At 39.6% G+C, this 18,197-nt stretch overlaps 1 protein-coding gene across 14 annotated transcripts in view; it reads left to right on the top strand.

Moving 5' to 3' along the window:
* FREM1 (FRAS1 related extracellular matrix 1) overlaps window positions 1–18,197 on the top strand; it is a 145,451-nt gene that overhangs the window by 83,232 nt on the left and 44,022 nt on the right. For 11 of the 14 annotated variants that reach the window (XR_011431765.1, XR_011431764.1, XR_011431766.1 and 8 more), the window contains 4 exons: window positions 1,560–1,704; window positions 5,340–5,481; window positions 9,151–9,346; window positions 13,765–14,029. Coding sequence is in view for 5 of the 14 variants with exons in the window: in XM_070249083.1 (XP_070105184.1) it covers window positions 1,560–1,704; window positions 5,340–5,481; window positions 9,151–9,346; window positions 13,765–14,029 (748 nt within the window). In the remaining 9 variants the exon portion in view is untranslated. The remainder of the gene's footprint in view (window positions 1–1,559; window positions 1,705–5,339; window positions 5,482–9,150; window positions 9,347–13,764; window positions 14,030–18,197) is intronic. The other 3 variants (XR_011431769.1, XR_011431767.1, XR_011431768.1) reach the window with 1 other exon arrangement.

Genomic DNA, 18,197 nt, shown 5'->3' with positions numbered 1-18,197 from the left:
CATTGTAGCATGAGTCAGTACTCCATTCCTTTTTATTGCCCAATAATATTTCATTGTGCAGACATACTACATTTTATTTATTCATTCATCAATTGATGGACATTTGAGTCACTTCCACTTTTTGACTATTATGAATAGTGCTGCTGTGGACATTTATGTATAAGTTTTTGTGTGGGTACACGTTTTCATTTCTCTTGGGTTTGTATCTAGGAGTGGACTTGCTGGGTCATATGATAACTCTATGTTTAACATTTTGAGGAACTCCCAAACTTTTTTCCAAAGTAGCCACAACATTTTATGTTCCTACCAGCAATGTATGAGAGTTCCCTAACAACTAATGATGTTGAGCTTCTTTTCAGGGGTTTATTGACTATTTATACATCTTCTTATATCTTCTTTGGAAAAATGTCTACTCCAATCCTTTGCCCATTTTGTAATTGGGTTATTTGTCTTATTATTGTATTGTAAGAGTTCTTAATTATAGTCTGGATACTAGACCCTCCCTTATCAGATATATGATTTGCAAATATTTTCTCCAGTTCTGTGGGTTGTTGTTTTGCTCCCTTGGTGATATCATTTGTAGCACAAAAACTTTGAGTTTTGATGAAGCCCAACTTATCTATGTTTTTGTTTTGTTTTGTTTTGGTTACTTGTGGTTCTGGTGTCTTATCTAAGAAACCATTGTTTAACCCGAAGTCATGAAGATTTACGCCTATGTTTTCTTCTAGCAGTTTTGTAGTTTCTAGTTTTCTAGTTTTTCTAGTTTCTTACATTTTGGTCTATGATCCATTTTGAGTTAATTTTTTCTATATAGTGTGAGGTAGGGATCCAATTTCATTCTTTTGCCTGTGGATATCCAGTTGTTCCAGCACTGTTTATTGAAAAGACTACTCTTTCCCCATTGAATGGTCTTGGCACCCTTAATGAAAATCAATTGATCATAAATGTATGTATTCATTTCTAGATTTTCTTCTATTAGATTAATCTATACGTCTATTCTATGACAGTACCATATCATCTTGATTACTGTAGATTTGTAGTAAGTTTTGAAAATGGGAAAATAGAGTCCTCTGACTTTGTTATTCTTTTTAAAGACTGTTTTGGATATTCTGGGTCTCTTGCATTTCCATATGAATGTTAGGTAGGTTTTTTAAAATTAATTTTATATTTAAGTTTTGATTCACCTAGAGTTTATTTTGGTTACTGGCTTGAGTTAAGGATATAACTGTAATCTTCCCCAAGTAATGAACTAATTTTCTGTTTCATTTCCACGCTTTGACACCATTGTTCTTATACAGTTTATTAAATAATATATCCTTCTTCACTGATTTTTAACTAAGACCCTTATTAAATTGTTAAAGTACTTAAATAGGATTTTTTAATGAACTAAGAGGGCACTCTTACTTATAAAAACCATTTAATTTCACCCTATTGCCCTGGTTAATGAACTCTTACTGATACTAATGCCTTGGAAATTAAAACAGATTATCTGTAATGTGTTTTGGAATGGTTCCATCATAAGAAAGATTTACTTTCTCTCTTTTTTTCCATTTTTCCAGGAATGAGGTTGATATATGTGCATGATGACTCAGAGAGCCTTGCTGATGACTTTACAATCCAGTTGTCTGATGGGAAACATAAGATACTTAAAACCATTTTGGTAGAGGTCATCCCAGTTAATGATGAGAAACCAATGCTGAGCAAGTAAGCTACCTAAAGAGTCCCTTTCAAATTCTCTATAAAATTCTGAGGTCTGGAATACTAGGTGCAAATATAGTGTGTGTCCCCTGGAGAGAAACAAGCCTTGATAGTGCCTGTCTATCATGACTTATCACCTACTCATGCACCTAGAACCTTTAGTGCAAATGTTGGTTAATGTAACCTGTCAACAATTGTCAAATTAGCCCCTTAATTATTTGGTTTTCCTCTAGAAGTTCAATTTAGTCGTAAATAATTAAGAATGACTGAACATAGAGTATGGAATGAACAGTCTACTAGATATTTAAACACATGTACACACACACACACACACACACACACCCCAAAGTGCAGTTAATATGTAGATTAAATCAAAGTATGATAATATTAACTGCAGACAGTCCTCACTGTGGATTTGGTTGAACCTTTAACTAAGAGTGGCTGAGGGAAATACATCAGTGCCACTTCTTTCATCATCTGGGTACTCCATTGTCCACCAGTCCTCTGCTATGTTCTGTATAGATCAATGCTCCTTGTCAACTCCTTGTCAAAAGGATCACGTTTAAAACATTCTGAGCTGATATTAACTGCAGACTTTCTCTGTATCTCCCTCTGTAGCTGATCAGAGTTTGATCATAGAGTACAGTCTTCATCAATTATATTTCTATAGCTCCAGCCATTTCTCTTATTATTGGCAAATGTACAGAACTGTACAAAATTAGAACTTTAGGAAGCCCAACTCTTCTCTAGTGTCGGGTATAGAAAAGTGTCTGCTATTATGGGAAATACTGGTGATAGTTTTTTGGAGGATTGCCTCGACATCAGTTTGACTAAGAATATTCGACAAAAATTTCTCTTTCCTTCTTCCCTAACTGCGATGTACGCATAAGTATGACCTTGATTTATAAAAGTGAAAATATGAAGGATATCGCAGTATTATGAAACCTCCTTTCTGATGAACTCACTTTAAGAGGGAAGGAGATGGTGAAAACTGGTGTTTATTACATGCTTACTATATGACCCACACTATATGGGATTCTTTCACATATATTGGTTCCTTAAATCTTCACTAAAATTGTGAGAAGTAAGTATTATCTTCACTGAGAAAACTGAGACCAGAGAGTTAAAATAACTTACGCAAGACACTCACTCAACTCTGACTTATTGTTTCTTGCTGTGTTATTGCTATTTAACATCCTGGGATATCTTCATCTACAGAATCATAAAATCTCCTTCAACTCTGCTTGAAAATCCCTCCTTTTTCTTTCTTTTCTTCTTTCCTTCTCTCCTGTAGAGAGGTAGTTATATTTCCCCTTCTTTCCCTTCCATATGTGTCCTTGGGTTTATCACCTCTTGCCTCTTCCCAGAGCATGCTCCATTATTTTTTACCTCTTGTGTCTTCAAGCTTTCCCTTTTCATTCCTTCTGCTAACAACACATAAGGATGTTGTTAGTGGTTAAGAGAGCAAATTCCTGAGTCAGACTGCCATGGTTCAGCCACTTCCCGGTGGTGTGACCTAGAATGTGTTACTTAACCTCTCTCTACCTCCTTGTCAATCTCTTTGTAAATAGGGATAAGAATGGTATTCTCTTCATAGGGAGGTTGCAATAAACTAAGCTAATTAAAATATGTAAATGAATTAAAATATGTAAAAGACTTGAAAGACTGGCTTGTACATAGTAAGTGCTCATAAGTGTCAGTTATTATGATTATTGCAAGCAGGTATCTTCATTCTAAAACTACAAAGATGACTCAGTCTCTCATTTCACTGCCAAACTATTTGGAGAAGTAGCTTGTACTTGCTTCCTCCATTTCTGCCCACTGTCTCCAGCCCCCAGCACTTTATTAAAGGTGCTCCCTCAAAAGTTACCCTTGGCTTTCTCACCAAATCTAATGTCTCTTCTTATCTTGCTGGACCCTATTACAGTGTTTGAAACCATTTCTTTGATATTCCTTTTAAATGCTGTAGTAGATGCTTTTGGTTCCCCAGGTGACATCCCCTCAGCTCACCTCTGATTGTGGTTGTGGTGGAACATTCGACGCACACTGTCAGTGCCCCACCTTAAGTGCCCACAGTACTCCACTTTTCTCCCCCAGGGCTTTCTTTGAAGCAGCAGTGGCTCTTCAGCCCATGTCCAGGCACAGCAGGAAACACCCTGACAGCAGCCTTCAACTTATGGGAGCTAGTTAGTTAGATAAATGTCCCAGCCTCCCATTCTTCAGGAGCACAATTTGAGGCATATTCTATACACGGTTCTTCAAAGGCTGTCCAGTAGGATTGAGCCTCATCACAGTAAAAACACCCTTTGCTGCCTTTTCCTCCTTCTCTCTCTCATTCCTCACTCCATCTCTTCTGTGCCTAAAATCACTTCCCAAATAAATTACCTGCCCCAAATTTCTTGTCCCAGGCTCCCTTTAAAGGTAACCCAGACTGTGACATACTTTCTTCTTTCAGCTTCTCTGACATTTAATTCTGACACTTCTTCCTCCCAAACTCCTTATCTTCTTCATCATATTGACTTCCTGATTTGATTAATCTGTTTCTATTAATGGCATCACTAATCTCCACAGGCCCCCAACCAACTGATTCATTAGCTTTCTAGAATAGTGGGATTAATATTCTCCAGTCAAGAGGTGGGCAAAAGTCACCTCCTACTGCCAGGGAAGATGTCAGTCCTGAGTAACAAGAAACTCACCAAGTAAAAGAGGTTAGAACTGATGTGTTTGGGCTTTGCCTTCTCAGCAGAAGAGGAAGATTGCTTAGAGTGATGCCAATTGATGCTACTCAGATGTCTTATCTGAATCCCAAAGAGACATCCCAGTTTTTCTCGGGAACAAAGCTTTAAGTTGGACAGAGCCCATGTGTGATGACCAAAACTGAGAACTAGAAACACAGGTGGAAAGACACCCCTTCTGTACTTTGGTGAGACCAGGGAAAATGGCCATATTGGCTGTGAAAGCAGCCCCACTATAGAGGACCTATGAAAACCACAGCAGCAGCATCTATGGTAGAAACAGCAGCTGCTCGCTGTCCCAGCCCTCTCTTTAAGATGTCGGGCGCTGACCAGGCAGCCACAGCTCTTGAAGACGATGAATTACTCTGAAGAGGACACTAGCAACCCAGAACATTACCAGAGAGAGGGAGAGTAATATAGAGGGCCACAGATTACCTAAACATCACCAGACTCGTAATGCTATATCATAAAGGGTACCAGAACAGTTGTGGATGACTCATTTAATCTCTTTAACTAAGTTTATGTCTGTAAAATTAGAATCATAATACCTAGCCCACTTACTTCATGGAGGTGGTGTTGTATCAAATGAAATATTGGAAACAAAATCATTTTATAAAATAAGTTACAACATAAAATTGTAAACTTCTATACATGTGAACAATTAGAAGTATATACTTACCTCATACTATATTCATTGTTGCTGACCAATTGTCTTTCAGGACTTTTACATGTAAAGTGAAACGAGAGCCTATTTCATGAGTCTGAGTCATCATTTTCAATACTTTGGATATTGAATGTCATTCCCTAATTGTTGAAGATTGGGAACTGTAATAGTCGTTACGAATGTCCCCTGTTAAAGCAATGTCTTCTATTTCTGTATCAACCCTGACATCTTCCTTTTCACAGGAAGGCTGAAATTGTAATGAACATGGGTGAAACTCGTGTTATTCCTAGTGCTGTGCTTTCAGCCATAGATGGAGACTCACCCAGGGAGAAGATTTACTATTTATTTGAAAGGCTTCCCCAAAATGGGAAACTCCAGCTTAAGGTTAGTGGCCTTTTTACTTTTATTTTTCAAAATGAATGTTAGATATAAATTTTCTCAATGCACAGATCTCTATGACTGAGTTTATTCTCTAATAGCCATATTTTGTCCAGAAGTAGACAATTTACTTTTCCTAGTTTGGGGTGAACTTACACTGCAGTCCTGCACCGCATGATTACATTTCGGTCAACAACAGACCACATAGACAATGTTGGTCCCAAAGGTTAGTACCATATAGCCTAGGTGTATGGTATGCTATACCATCTAGGTGTGTGTAAGTACCGTAAGAGAGGAAGAAATTTTCCTCTACCCTTCTAGGTTCTTCCGGCTGGTCTAAGAATTAAATTGACATGAGGCAGATTAACAAGAAGAAAACAGACAAAGTTTACTAACATGTATACATGGGAGACATCCAGGAAAACTGAATAACTCACCAAAATGACTAAAGTCCTCATCTTAAATACCATCCTCAGCTAAAGACAAAAAATGTTGGGTGTGGGGAGAGTCAGGGACTTCAAAGGGAGGGAAGGCAATTTTCAGGGAGGTGAAAAGGAGCAAACCTTTGGAAAACAAGTATTTGTTTGCTCACAGAGAAACAGAAGAACAAAAGCCAACAAATAGGCTTTTCTAGACCTGTCTACCGCTTAGTTCATGTTAAGCTAAGGTAGCATCTCACTTGCTGAGACAGATTTTTTTATCTGAATTCCTTTAGGCAGTTAGGCAGGAGGTCACAGGAAAAACTTTCTGAGTCTTTTGTGTCTAAAAGAATAATCAGCCTAAAATAATGCTTATGTTAAAAGACCCCTTTTGGAGCAGCAAATTTTGTTGCCCTTCAGTACACTCTATAATGTTCACACAATGATGAAATTGCCTAGCAATGCATATCTTAGAACATATCCCCATGGTTAAGTGACTAAATTCAGGGTAAATCCAATCAATATTAAGGCTCTTCATTTCTCCCTCCCTCCTGGGATTACACCGAGATTTGGGAGGAAGGAGTTACTGTGGTAAAGCAAGTCGCCTAGTTTCTGATGAGAATCAGGCATCTTTTGAGACATCTTTACTCCCACTAGATTTTAAAATTTTTAAAAACAGGCTTATTTTTCAGAGCGTTTGTGGGTATCCACGAACTGATTCTAAAGTTTATATGGAGAGGCAAAATACCCAGAATAGCCAACACAATATTGAAGGAGAACAAAGTTGAAGGACTGACACTACCTGACTTCGAGACTTTCTATAAAGCTACAGTAATCCAGACAGTGTGGGTTTGGTGAAAGAATAGACAAATAGATCAATGGAACAGAATAGAGAGCCCAGAAACAGACCCATACAAATATAGTCAACCGATCTTTGACAAGGAGCAGAGGCGGTACAATGCAGAAAAGATAGTCTCTTATCAAATGGTGCTCACCAGTCTGATTCAGATTGTTGCATGACACCCAAGGATTAGCCCAACACAAATCTGAGAGCAGTCACTTGAGAAGGTCACTTGAGTAATCCATCAAAATGTTTATTTGAATGGCGGATTAAGGCTAGCAACAACAACCACCAGCCAGCCCCAATGTGATTATTTGACTGAATGCTTCACTTCTAATATAATGTAGACACCGTCCTAGAAAAGCAGCAAGGATTCATTCTGTGTGGAACAGCTTGATTGTCTTAGAATGTAGGCACCATAGAGAATCAGAGTGAAGAGCAATCACTGATTTAAATTGAGGTACAGCTGTGTCCGTATTTCATTTCAAAGAGTAATGAAGCAGAAATGCAGTGAGAGCTCACGCATTTGGGTGGCATGGGAACTGAAGTGTTTTGGATATGTGAAAATCCAGATGGGTTCAGCTTCCCAAGATGGCACCACAAAGTTCTCTCCCAGCTCCCTAGGGGTTCTCTGAGTCTTCCAAGACCAGGGACCAGGACTGCAGGCCTCCTGGACTTTCTCAAGGGTTCTCATTTTCTTGTTGACTCTTTGTAGTTTTTCACACCTTGAGTCTAACTTATTTTCTTCCTCTTTTGGGGCTTGCAAATGATTTTGTCGAGTCAAAGCTCACATTTGGGAGTGAAAATGAGGAATTAGATGGAGACTAGAGAGAGCAAAAGATATCTTCTTCTGTATTTACTTTCCGGGAAAAGACTGCAAAGGAAAAAAGTTAAGTAGAATTGCAGGCTGTCCAGTTTAAAACCCGAAAGAGAATCTTTTAAAAATTAAATTTGCAAATAGACCTTATGATGGGAACAATGAGCTTAATTATTACAATATAATTAATTTTCACCCAGTGAGCACAGGGCAGAACACATGCGTGTACCAACATCAGATGGGCAAAAATATTAAAGAGGAGGAAACCGGGTGAAATAGAACGACGAAAAGGGAGATGGTAACACAGTGAGGGGAGAGGAGGACAAAACATTTTTGCCAGGAACTGAAGTCTGTGGAATCATGTTTCAAGAGAAGTAAAAAACGAATGATTTAAACTTCTGTTTTAGTCTCTTAAGCCAGACAGGAAGAGCACAAGATAATATCATATTGTAAATTTTTAAGATGACATTTTTCTTAAGTTATGCCAAATGACTTTTACAAGCTATTCCTAGGGAAAGCTGTGAATCTTAAGAGAATAACAATAGAATTATGAATCAGATACAGATTTATTATATTTTATAGTACTACCAGTTGTCAGTTCCTCTCCATCATAAGAACCTCTTTTAATTGAAAATGCCACAATTGCTGCCCTGAGTTCTGTATAGAATATATGCTTAACTAATGTTGGCTTGTTTTTAGAAGATTCTGATAAAAAATAATCTATGATGTGGAGCTGGCCCAGTGGCGTAGCGGTTAAGTTTGCACGCTCTGCATTGGCGGCCCAGGTTCACAGGTTTGGATCCCAGGCGCAGACCAATACCACTCATGAAGCCATGCTGTGGTGGCTTCCTACATACACAATAGAGGTAGATGGGCACAGATGTTAGCTCAGGGCCACTCTTCCTCAAGCAAAAAAAGAGGAAGATTGGCAATAGGTGTTAGCTCAGGGCCAATCTTCCTCATCAACCTCCTCCCCCGCAAAAAAACCCTATGATATTTGCAGTTATGTTCTTTGCTGACTCAGGGTATAAATGTAGGGAGTGATAGGGATCTTGATAATTTTCTTTGGGCTTTAGTTAGGCTGGAAAATGTATGGAGAATAAATACATTCATTCTATTTTTATTTTATCTACTTCCCATAAGCCCCCTGACAAACATGTTTGAAAAAATTAGGTTTGATTAGTTGTACAACGATATGAAAGAAAAAAAAGAAACCTCCAAATGAAGCACATTTAATTTTTAAAGAATCAATTCCAGCAGCTCGATTACACACCTGCTCTCATTAATTGGAATATTTAATCAGCTATGATTGCTTATGATAAATACTTTGGAATAGCACTGCTGTTGAATTGCTACATGACTGTCAAACCTCCTTTGGTTGAAGCTAGTTTTTTTTTCCCACCCAAGGTCTTATCTTGTTTCAGTCTATTTCTTTGAAAGGAAAAAATAAGGTAAAATGGCAAAAAAATCGAATCTGGAGTTCCCCTGAAATATCATTTATATTGGAAGTTTTCAGGTGATATGGAAAATATCCACTAACACAGCGTAGGGAGAAAAATGCAAACCATGGGCAGCTGACTAATTCTGGTGCCTTTCAGATAGGGAGGGACTGGGTCCCGCTCTACCCTGGCCTGAACTGCACTCAGGAAGAAGTGGACCTGAACTTGCTGAGATACACACACACCGGGGCAGTGGCTTCCCAGAGCCAGGACAGCTTCACCTTCTCCCTCTGGGATGGCAACAACAGGTCACCTGCATTTGACTGTCACATCATCATCAATGATATGGGAAAAGGTAAAAGCATTTCTACCAAGATTTATTGGGATCAACTTTTATCACCAGAAGTGAGCTGGTGTAAGCATTCAGAGGTCAGCCTGCCTTCCTTCCTTCCTTTCTTCCTTCTTGCCATCCTTCCAGCCATCACTCCTTCCCTTCTTCCCTTCCATCATTTATGATCTGATCCTTTGCCTCCTCTCCTGCTTTGCCTGGGATCTATGAGGTTCACGAGACAGACCAATCCATTTGTTGTTTTCCGTCTTTCACAAAGCCTGTTGGAAACCCAGCCTCTCCCACCATATGGCTGCACAGGCTGCTTTAACTGTCAGGGTTTTTGCTTTATATAAAATTTTACCAAATCTATGTGATCACTCTAGTTTTATCTTTAAGAAGTGAATTATTACTTGATGATGGAGTTTCAAAAGAATATTTCCAACACAATAATAACAAAGGAAATAAAAGCAAACGCATTTTAAAATAAAAAAATAATAAAAAGGAGCTTTGTCATTGAAAAGCTTGGAATTGTTGCTCTTTTCACTTGGGAAGTGCCAATACATACTTTTTGGGGACAAGGGAGAACACTATAAGATAATAAGCTTCTCTTGAATTAGTTAAGCAGACATTTTCATAATAGGACACAGCAGCATATAAATCATGGAAGGAGGAGAGTGAAAAAATCCTGAAAAGAAAGCTCAGCAAGGGAGAATATAAGCCTTTGATGCCCAACTGTCACTACACCATACTTTTGCTTAGAGCTTATGTGAGGAGAGTAAGGATCATATCTCATTCATCTATAGAGTCCACTATCTATATATTCTCAGGACCAAACATAATCTTTCATCCTCGGTACATGCTTGATTAACTGAATGCTTCCTTTTTTCACCTTGGCTGCCAGGAAGCTTGAGCTAAATTAGATGCTTCAGTGTAGTAAAAATCTTACTTTGTGTGTGTGGTAAAGTTACAATTGTCCTGAATTTTTTAAAACAAATTTTAAGTCAGCTTGATTTATTTTGTGCTGTTTATTTGGGGCTGTATAATAATTTATTTGCTTCTTTCTTGGTTATAAAAATGTGTTCCTTGGCTGCCCTGGTGACACAGCAGTTAAGTTCACATGTTCCGCTTCAGCAGCTCAGGGTTTGCCGGTTCAGATCCTGGGTGCAGACCTATGCAACGCTTGACAAGTCATGCTGTGGTAGGTGTCCCACATATGAAGTGGAGGAAGTTGGGCATGGATGTTAGCTCAGGGCCAGTCTTCCTCAGCAAAAAAAGAGGAGGATTGGCAGTGGATGTTAGCTCAGGGCTAATCTTCCTCAAAAAAAAAAATAATAATAAAATAAAGGCAGGCAGTCTAGCACCAGAAAAATGTGTTGCTTGATGTCTAATAAGTAATGCAGATAACTGAGATGTTAGTGTACACGTTTATTTCTCTCTGCAAAAGTAGGGCTCTGCTCATCATATGTATATGTCTAGGCAAAATGTCATACAAGTAATATATCAGGGCAGACAACTAATGGATTAGGGCAGACTATCTTCTCGTTACCTTGGCACGGTGTGTTTCCTGGGGGGTGGAGGAGAGTTCTAGAAGTTCCATAAAGCCATCTGGGAATTCTTTCTTAGTAGAGGGTCCTTTATGTCTGGAGACCTTGAAGTCACTCCAGAAGTGAGATGTGGAGGAAAATGAGAGGATTTCATGGGCTTGGAGGTAGGGTACCTATATTCTACACATCCTGGTGGCTGGATCACTGTCACATGCCACATTAAGGTCAGCTAAGCAATAGACACTCTAGCGATGTGCCCGGGAAGAAAAGGAAATGAGGCTGGTCTTTGCTAACTCTGACATGTGATTATTTTCTAAAAGGATTTGTGACCACTTACATCAAGTAGATACACTAACCTATTAACATTTTCAGAAGTTCTAAATTTCTTCCCTTTGTTTCTTTTTACATCATGGTGTTTTATATGCGTACAGTGTTGTATCCTATTTTTCTTTTTACTTAGCTTGAGTTTTCTCAGGTTGCTGCATAACTTTATAAGCATAAATGTTCATCTCTAAATAAAACCACACTGAATTGCTGGACTCAGTCAAATCCCTAACATCGAGCATTTGGACTCTTTTCATTTGGGAGTTATTGTAAATAACATTAGGCCTTCCAATTGTGTGGTGTCTTCTGATTTGCACAGTGGCTAAAATAATACGATTTTTGAGAGAAGTTTAGAAGGACGCCATCAAGAGTTGTCCCCCATCCCTACTATGCCATTACAGTGCTGAAAAACTGCAGTGAGGCAAAACCCGGATGCTCTTCCTCGCCCGGACCCATCTTCTGCTCCTGCTGAAACCACTTGTGGGTGATTTCTGTTTCCCCAGTCCTGTTCCTGCTCCTTACTTCTTTGATGTATTCATCTTGACTTCCTCTGAAGCATCGGAGGCTCAGGTTTTGATTTAAAGTTAGGATGCTCATTGATTCTACGTTGCACTTAAGTTGCATAGCATTTTGGGTTGAAAGCATAGTACACCAAAAGGCCAAATTTATCATCTAAAACAGAGTTTCCCAATCTTGACACTGTTGACATTTTGGGGTGGGTAATTCTGTGTTGCAGAGAACTTTCTGGTGCATTGTAGGATGTTTAGTAACATCTCTGGCCTCTATCACTAGATGCTAGCAGAAACTCCCAGTTATGACCACCAAAAATGTCTCCAGGCATTGCCAAATGTCCCCTGGGTAGGGGGGCAAAGTCACCCCTCATTGAGAACCACTGGTCTAAAGTTATACCTCCTTGATATTTTGTTTTCATTTTTTTATTTCTTCATGGGACTGAATATCTTTCCGAAATTTTATTGACTATTTGTGTTTTTAATTTAGAAATGGCTTGGTGAGCCAGCCCTTATGGCCTAGTGGTTAAAGTTTGCCGTGCTCCATTTCAGTGGCCTGAGTTCGTTTCCTGGTCGCAGAACCACACCACTCGTCTGTCAGCTGCCATGCTGTGGTGGTGGTTTACGTAGAACTAGAAAGATTTACAACTAGGATATACAACCATGTACTGGGACTTTGGGGAGAAAAAAAAGAGGAAAATTGGCAACCTATGTTAGCTCAGGGCGAATCTTTCCCTGCGGGGGGGGGGGGGGGGCAGGAAAAAAAAAGAAATGGCTTGGCGTTTACTTCACGCATATTTTCTTTTGGATATTCACCCTTTTCATGTTGATTTATAAGAACTCTCTATATATTAAAGAGAGGATGCCAAATAATATGGTGTTTGAGTTTGTGCTCTTGAGTCAGATGGGCTGAGTACAATTGCCAGCTCCAGCTTTTATTAACCATATAATCATTAACAAGCTGGTTAACATCTCTACACCTTAGCTTCCTCATTTATAATTGGGAGATATCATGATACCCCACCTCATAGCGTGGATGTGAAGATGTGAGAGCTCATAGCCCTGTGCCTGGCACAAAGTATAAGCTTTATATTTTAGTTATGATCAATTTTTTTATGAGTCTCAGGTGAGCAAAAGTGAATTATAATCCTTAGTTTGTGAAACACTGCATCATTAGTCCATGTGTGACCCATTTCCACTTGGCTAATCCAAAGCATTCTTTTTAAAATACATAATAAACACCTGTGCAACCACCATACGCTTCAAGGACTGGAATATTAACAATAACAAACATCTACTTGTATGCCCTTCCCATCCTCCAGACGGAATGACCAAACGAATGAATTTTGAGTTAATTTTCTGACTTTTGTTTATAGTTTTCTGGGACTTACAAATGGTAAGAAGCTACATCTGTGCTGTTGTGTGGAGCTGTTGTTCATTCATTTTGCTACTGTGCAAAGTTTGGTTGTATGAATAGAGCATGGTTTGTTTATACATTCACTTTCTGGAAAGGCATTTGGGTTGTCGCCAGTGTTTTCAATTACAAACAGTGCTGCGAGGACCATTCTGGCACATCTCTCCTGGGTGCAAGGGTACGTGTTTCTCCCCAGTACACAGCTGGAGTGGAACCACTGGATCCAGGCATATGTGAATACTCAGCTCTTTACAAAATCATGCCAAATCGTGTACCAATTTATCCTCCTACCAGAATCCCATGCAAGAGCATCCTGATCTACATTCTCTTCCACATGTAGTATCATCAGACTTCTACATTTTTGCCAAAGGGCTGTGAGATGGCAACTTATTGTGGTCCTGATTTGTATCTCCATGATTATTAATAAGTTGAGCATCTTTTTGTTTCTTTATTGGCCCTACATGTTTCCCCTTCTGTGTAATATCTGCTCATGTCTTTTGTCTAATTCTTTTTTTAATCATAGTTCTATAAACCTTTCTCAGTCATATTAGTTTTGATTTCTGCACAGTTTGGCTTTTGGTTTTTACCTTCACTTTGGACATTTTATTTTTTTTAATGTGATTCTTGACGACAGCCTCTTCTGCCACGTAGGTGATATTGTCATCCTTGCAAGACCACTTGTGGTGTCTAAAGGTGACAGAGGTTGGTTGACGAGCGCCACTCTCCTTGCTGTGGACGGAGCGGATAAGCCTGAGAAACTGCTGTATGTCATCACCTCCCCACCGCGACATGGCCGGCTCGAACACGCCCGCCATCCCGGAGTCCCCATTACGAGCTTCAGCCAAATGGACATAGCAGGACGGACAGTCTGCTATGTCCACAACAGCAAGGCAGCTGTCTCCAGCGACACATTCAGGTGAGCCCCAAGGAAATTTTTCAGAACCCCTTCCCATGATTAATGCTTGGAAGGACAAAAGAAGGGGAAAAAATGAGTCCTTTTCCAGCTCTGGTGTAGCTACGTTGTTCTTCTACTGCCTAGATGTATGAAAGGTGAGGGTTCATGATTAAAATGACAGAGGCAAGGCAAGAAATTAGGGTTTGCTGTTTTAAAATAAACACATAAGCAGATCTAAATGCAAGCTGTTCCATGAGGAGAAGTGGGAAGACCTAAGGATCCCAGCTCGGGAGAGACATGGAAAAGTAATTTACCTCTTTTTCTGAGTATGTTTTTCTATCTGCGGAAAAGGTATTTATTAGTAAACATTTGGCATAAGCAGACACTGCCTTTTGACACAATGTGTTCCGGTAACTATATCATAAATCATGCTGTCATAAAGTGGATCATATTTCCCCTTAGAAACAATGTTATAATTGGGGCTGTGCACCTGTTCAAAGATTCTGTATCAAATAAATCATTAGAATGAATAACAATCTGGTGAAAAGGCAAAGATTCAACATTAATGAAAGTCGACGGTGATTTAAAATACTGAAATCTGTCTCCAGTCACATAAAGCAAGAGAAACTCTGAAGAATCTATCGTCTAGCAGTTCTCAAAGCTGGCTGAATGCAAGGTCCTTAAGAGGACACAGATCCCTGGGGCTGGGATGGGAACCAGCAAATCTCGGACTAGCCTTCGCGGAACAGTGGTACATACCCGACTCTGAGTTTTACTAATTAAGGAGGAGGCCCTGAGAGCATCGGTTTATCGGCCACCCAAGCAGGCCTTCTGGATAGTTTTTACCAGAATACAACCTTCAAAAGAGCGCCATAAAATAACGGAAATGTAGCGTATTCCCATATCATTCAGTGGTGCCCGTACACTATCAAGTGTACTGATACAGCTGTGTTCAAATGCCACTCTCGATCATACATTTTATTTATCTAAATTCAATATGCCTGTTATGATAAGCACTGCTTAAATATTAGTAAAGATGATTTTGCTTGCTTGTTTAGTATTTAGAGTGATGATTTGGATAGTTCAACTTTTAAACCAAAAAAAAAACATCCAGGGAAGTTTGAACTAATGTCTTCCTTTTTTCTTGACAAGTGTCCTTAACAAACAGCTAATCATTTGGGTGATCAATATCTTAATAACCGATTCAGTGCATAAGTGTTACAGGCTTTGACTAAAACATGAGATGAGGGGATTCCTTCTCACCCTGGTTCTTTTGCTCCAGAAGTGGAATAGTGTAGTTGGTGGGGCACAGGCTTGGGTCAATTACTGCCTCCATTTCTCACTACACTGTGGCCTTCGTCTTGTTACACATCCTCTTGTGATCCTGTTTCCTGTTCTGTGAAAAGGAATGATGCTCATAGTACCTGCCTTACAGGGGTTTTGGGAGGTTCAAAGGAGCTTGTGCATGTAAAATACTTAAAACATTATGTGGCACATAGGAAGAATGAAATAAGTACTAGCTGCAATTATTACTACTACTATAGAGTTGTTGTTGTTATCATTACTTATTATATTCCTTCTTTGGCCCCCCTTTTCCCTCTGATCTTTACAATACCATGCGTAATCTTGAAGGAGGAAAGAAATTACAAACAAGAGCAATGATTGTTCTCCTTTCCCTGTTCACTAACAGAGGCTGGTGCTTCTTGGTTTAATGCATGTATATGAGATTCTGGGGCTTTAATTTTGTACCCATTTCTAGACTTTCTTCCTCTTGTCCATTCCCACTTCCCCCAGTCAACACCCGCAGGAGAGTCTGCTGAAGACACTAATGACTGTATTGGAGAAACCAGTGACTCTGCTGGAGAAGCCAATGAATGAACATGTAAAGACGTTCAGAAATGAAGGTTAGGTATCAATCAGATGGTAGTGATGAGCTGCGAAGAGAAAGCAGCATCTCTGTATATGAGAATTGGTGATACTATAGAAGTTTCCTAATTCACATCCATATAGGGTCATGCTAGAGGCATTTTAGAAATCATTCATCCTAGAAATTTCCAAATTTCTAGATCCTCAAGAGAGTTCCCTGGGAGATTTATAAAAATATAAATTCTTGGACCTCGCCCCAGAGAGGCAACTTTGGTAAGTCCAGTCTCAGGCCCAGGTTCTGTAGTTTTAAAATCTCTCCAGGTGATTCTGATGCAGTCAGGACTAGCAGTTGCTGGCCTGGTCCAGGCCGTTGTTCCAAGTGTGTTCTGAGGAGCCTTGAGGATTTACGGAAGCCCTCTCGGGGCCTCTCAGAGACAGAAGATGGGGCCCTCACTCCAATTTACTGATAGAGCTTTGTTGCATTTTATTTTTTGAGAGTTTGTTTTACACACTGGGCTTCTGGGCAAGGTTTTCTTTCAGCACAAAGCCTGTGGCTGTACTTTCTGAAGTGAGTGATTTGTACCACCAGTGATACAAAGATGCAATATGGGCTGATGGGGGAAGAAGGCAATAAACGACAGGGAGTCAGGACTGAGAAACTGCTCTCTCTTAGTGCTCTCCATCCTTCTGATTGTTTCAACAAGGAAGTCCCAGACTGGCGCCATATGTCCTCCACAGCTCTTCAGTATTAACCGTTCTCCCTTTTTAACAAAGAGAGTGCAGACCTCAGGTTCCAGGCCATTGGGCAACAATATCTAGCTAGAAAGAAAAACATCATTTTCTTGTATTTATTTTTGCAGTATTTATGGTGATGAAGTTTTTGGTAGTTAAAAATTTCAGATTTTAGTAGTTAGAAAGTTTCCTTTTAGAGACATTTATTTAGGTAAAACAAAGAGTGGGTTGCTCTAAAGCAACTTAATAAGAGTACAGGTGGGTCAAGAATTTGGCAGAAATTAGGAAGGTGGTGTTTGAATGACTCAAGATTAGAAAATAGGTCGATGCGGAAAATAAACAAACACCACAGGTTGGAAAGTATTGATTTAGTCCCATCCCTTCACTTACGTGTAAAAAAGTTGATATTGCTTGAACACCTGCAATGCATCAGACAGTGTACTAGACCCTTTTCTTGTGAATCATTTCCTTTCAGCCTTACACCACCACCTTGAGAGAGATGGTTTGTTCCCATTTTGTGCACTAGAAAACCGAGGTTCCAAGAAGCAAAGACAGTTGCCTAAACCGACATAACTGAATCAGAGCTGAATTTAGGCTGAGATCTCATTTGGGAGAGTTCTTTCCATCATACCTCATCGTACCAAAAATTTGCGGAGAAGATGCACTTGTGCGAAGGAACCTCCTCAATGTGTCATTCTGCTGTTCGGCCAGCAGTTTTACATATTGATGATGGAAGAGCCTAGCATCTACCCAAGACCCTCGTTTTAATCTTGTCATTTCGCTAACCCAATCATGGACTGCTGCGTTGTTTGTCAAGTGGCACTAAACCAAAGCTGAAAGCCTGTTTTAATGAAAGTGTGATCATGGTGCTTTTTAAAAATTAAATATATGCAACCAATCTAATCACCTAAATTTATGTCGCTTGCTGTTAAATCTGGCAAGGAATTTGGCTGGGTAGAGGAGATAAATTCTGTGGCAGAGGATTTTCCCCCTTCTCGTTTTAATGTAGGATATGGCAGCATTAATTAAGCGGGGGAGTTTAATGGTCAGATTTTACCTTCTGCAAAAATATTTTGCGAATCATAAATTTCTCCTGCATTGTTTGGTGCTGCTGGCCTGGAAGAAAGATTTGGCAGCGCATTCTAGGACAGATGACACCAAGTGATTAGCAAGCTGACTTCAGCTGCTGGCAGCCGGGTACTAAAAGAACATGCTAATGTCCTCCATTTTGACATGCCGGCTGGACTTTTTTTTTTTTTGAGGAACTGGCTCTATTTATGATTCCATTTTTATCTTTTAAATGCCATGACAGATGGCAGATTCTTCAGCCAACTCTATTGCCAGGAAATGCAGAAAGCTTGAAAGCACCGTGTAATGGTGAAATCAGACCAGGCAGGCACCCCAGACGAATCTGAGAGTCATTCCCCAAATTTCATGAGAACAGTGGTCATCTTGGCTGTGTCTCTTCTCAGGGGGGCATAAGAAGTGAAATTAACCAAAATGGACCCACAGAAGGAGCTGCTACTGCGATACCACCAGCTCCTTAACCTTGGAATGGATACCATCATAGCAATGGCACTGTTATTTTAAA

This window comes from Equus caballus, chromosome 23 (assembly GCF_041296265.1).
Source record: "Equus caballus isolate H_3958 breed thoroughbred chromosome 23, TB-T2T, whole genome shotgun sequence".
NCBI classification, from domain to species: domain Eukaryota; kingdom Metazoa; phylum Chordata; class Mammalia; order Perissodactyla; family Equidae; genus Equus; species Equus caballus.
Note: the sequence above shows the minus strand (reverse complement) of the source record. Positions and strands in the feature narration are given on the sequence as shown.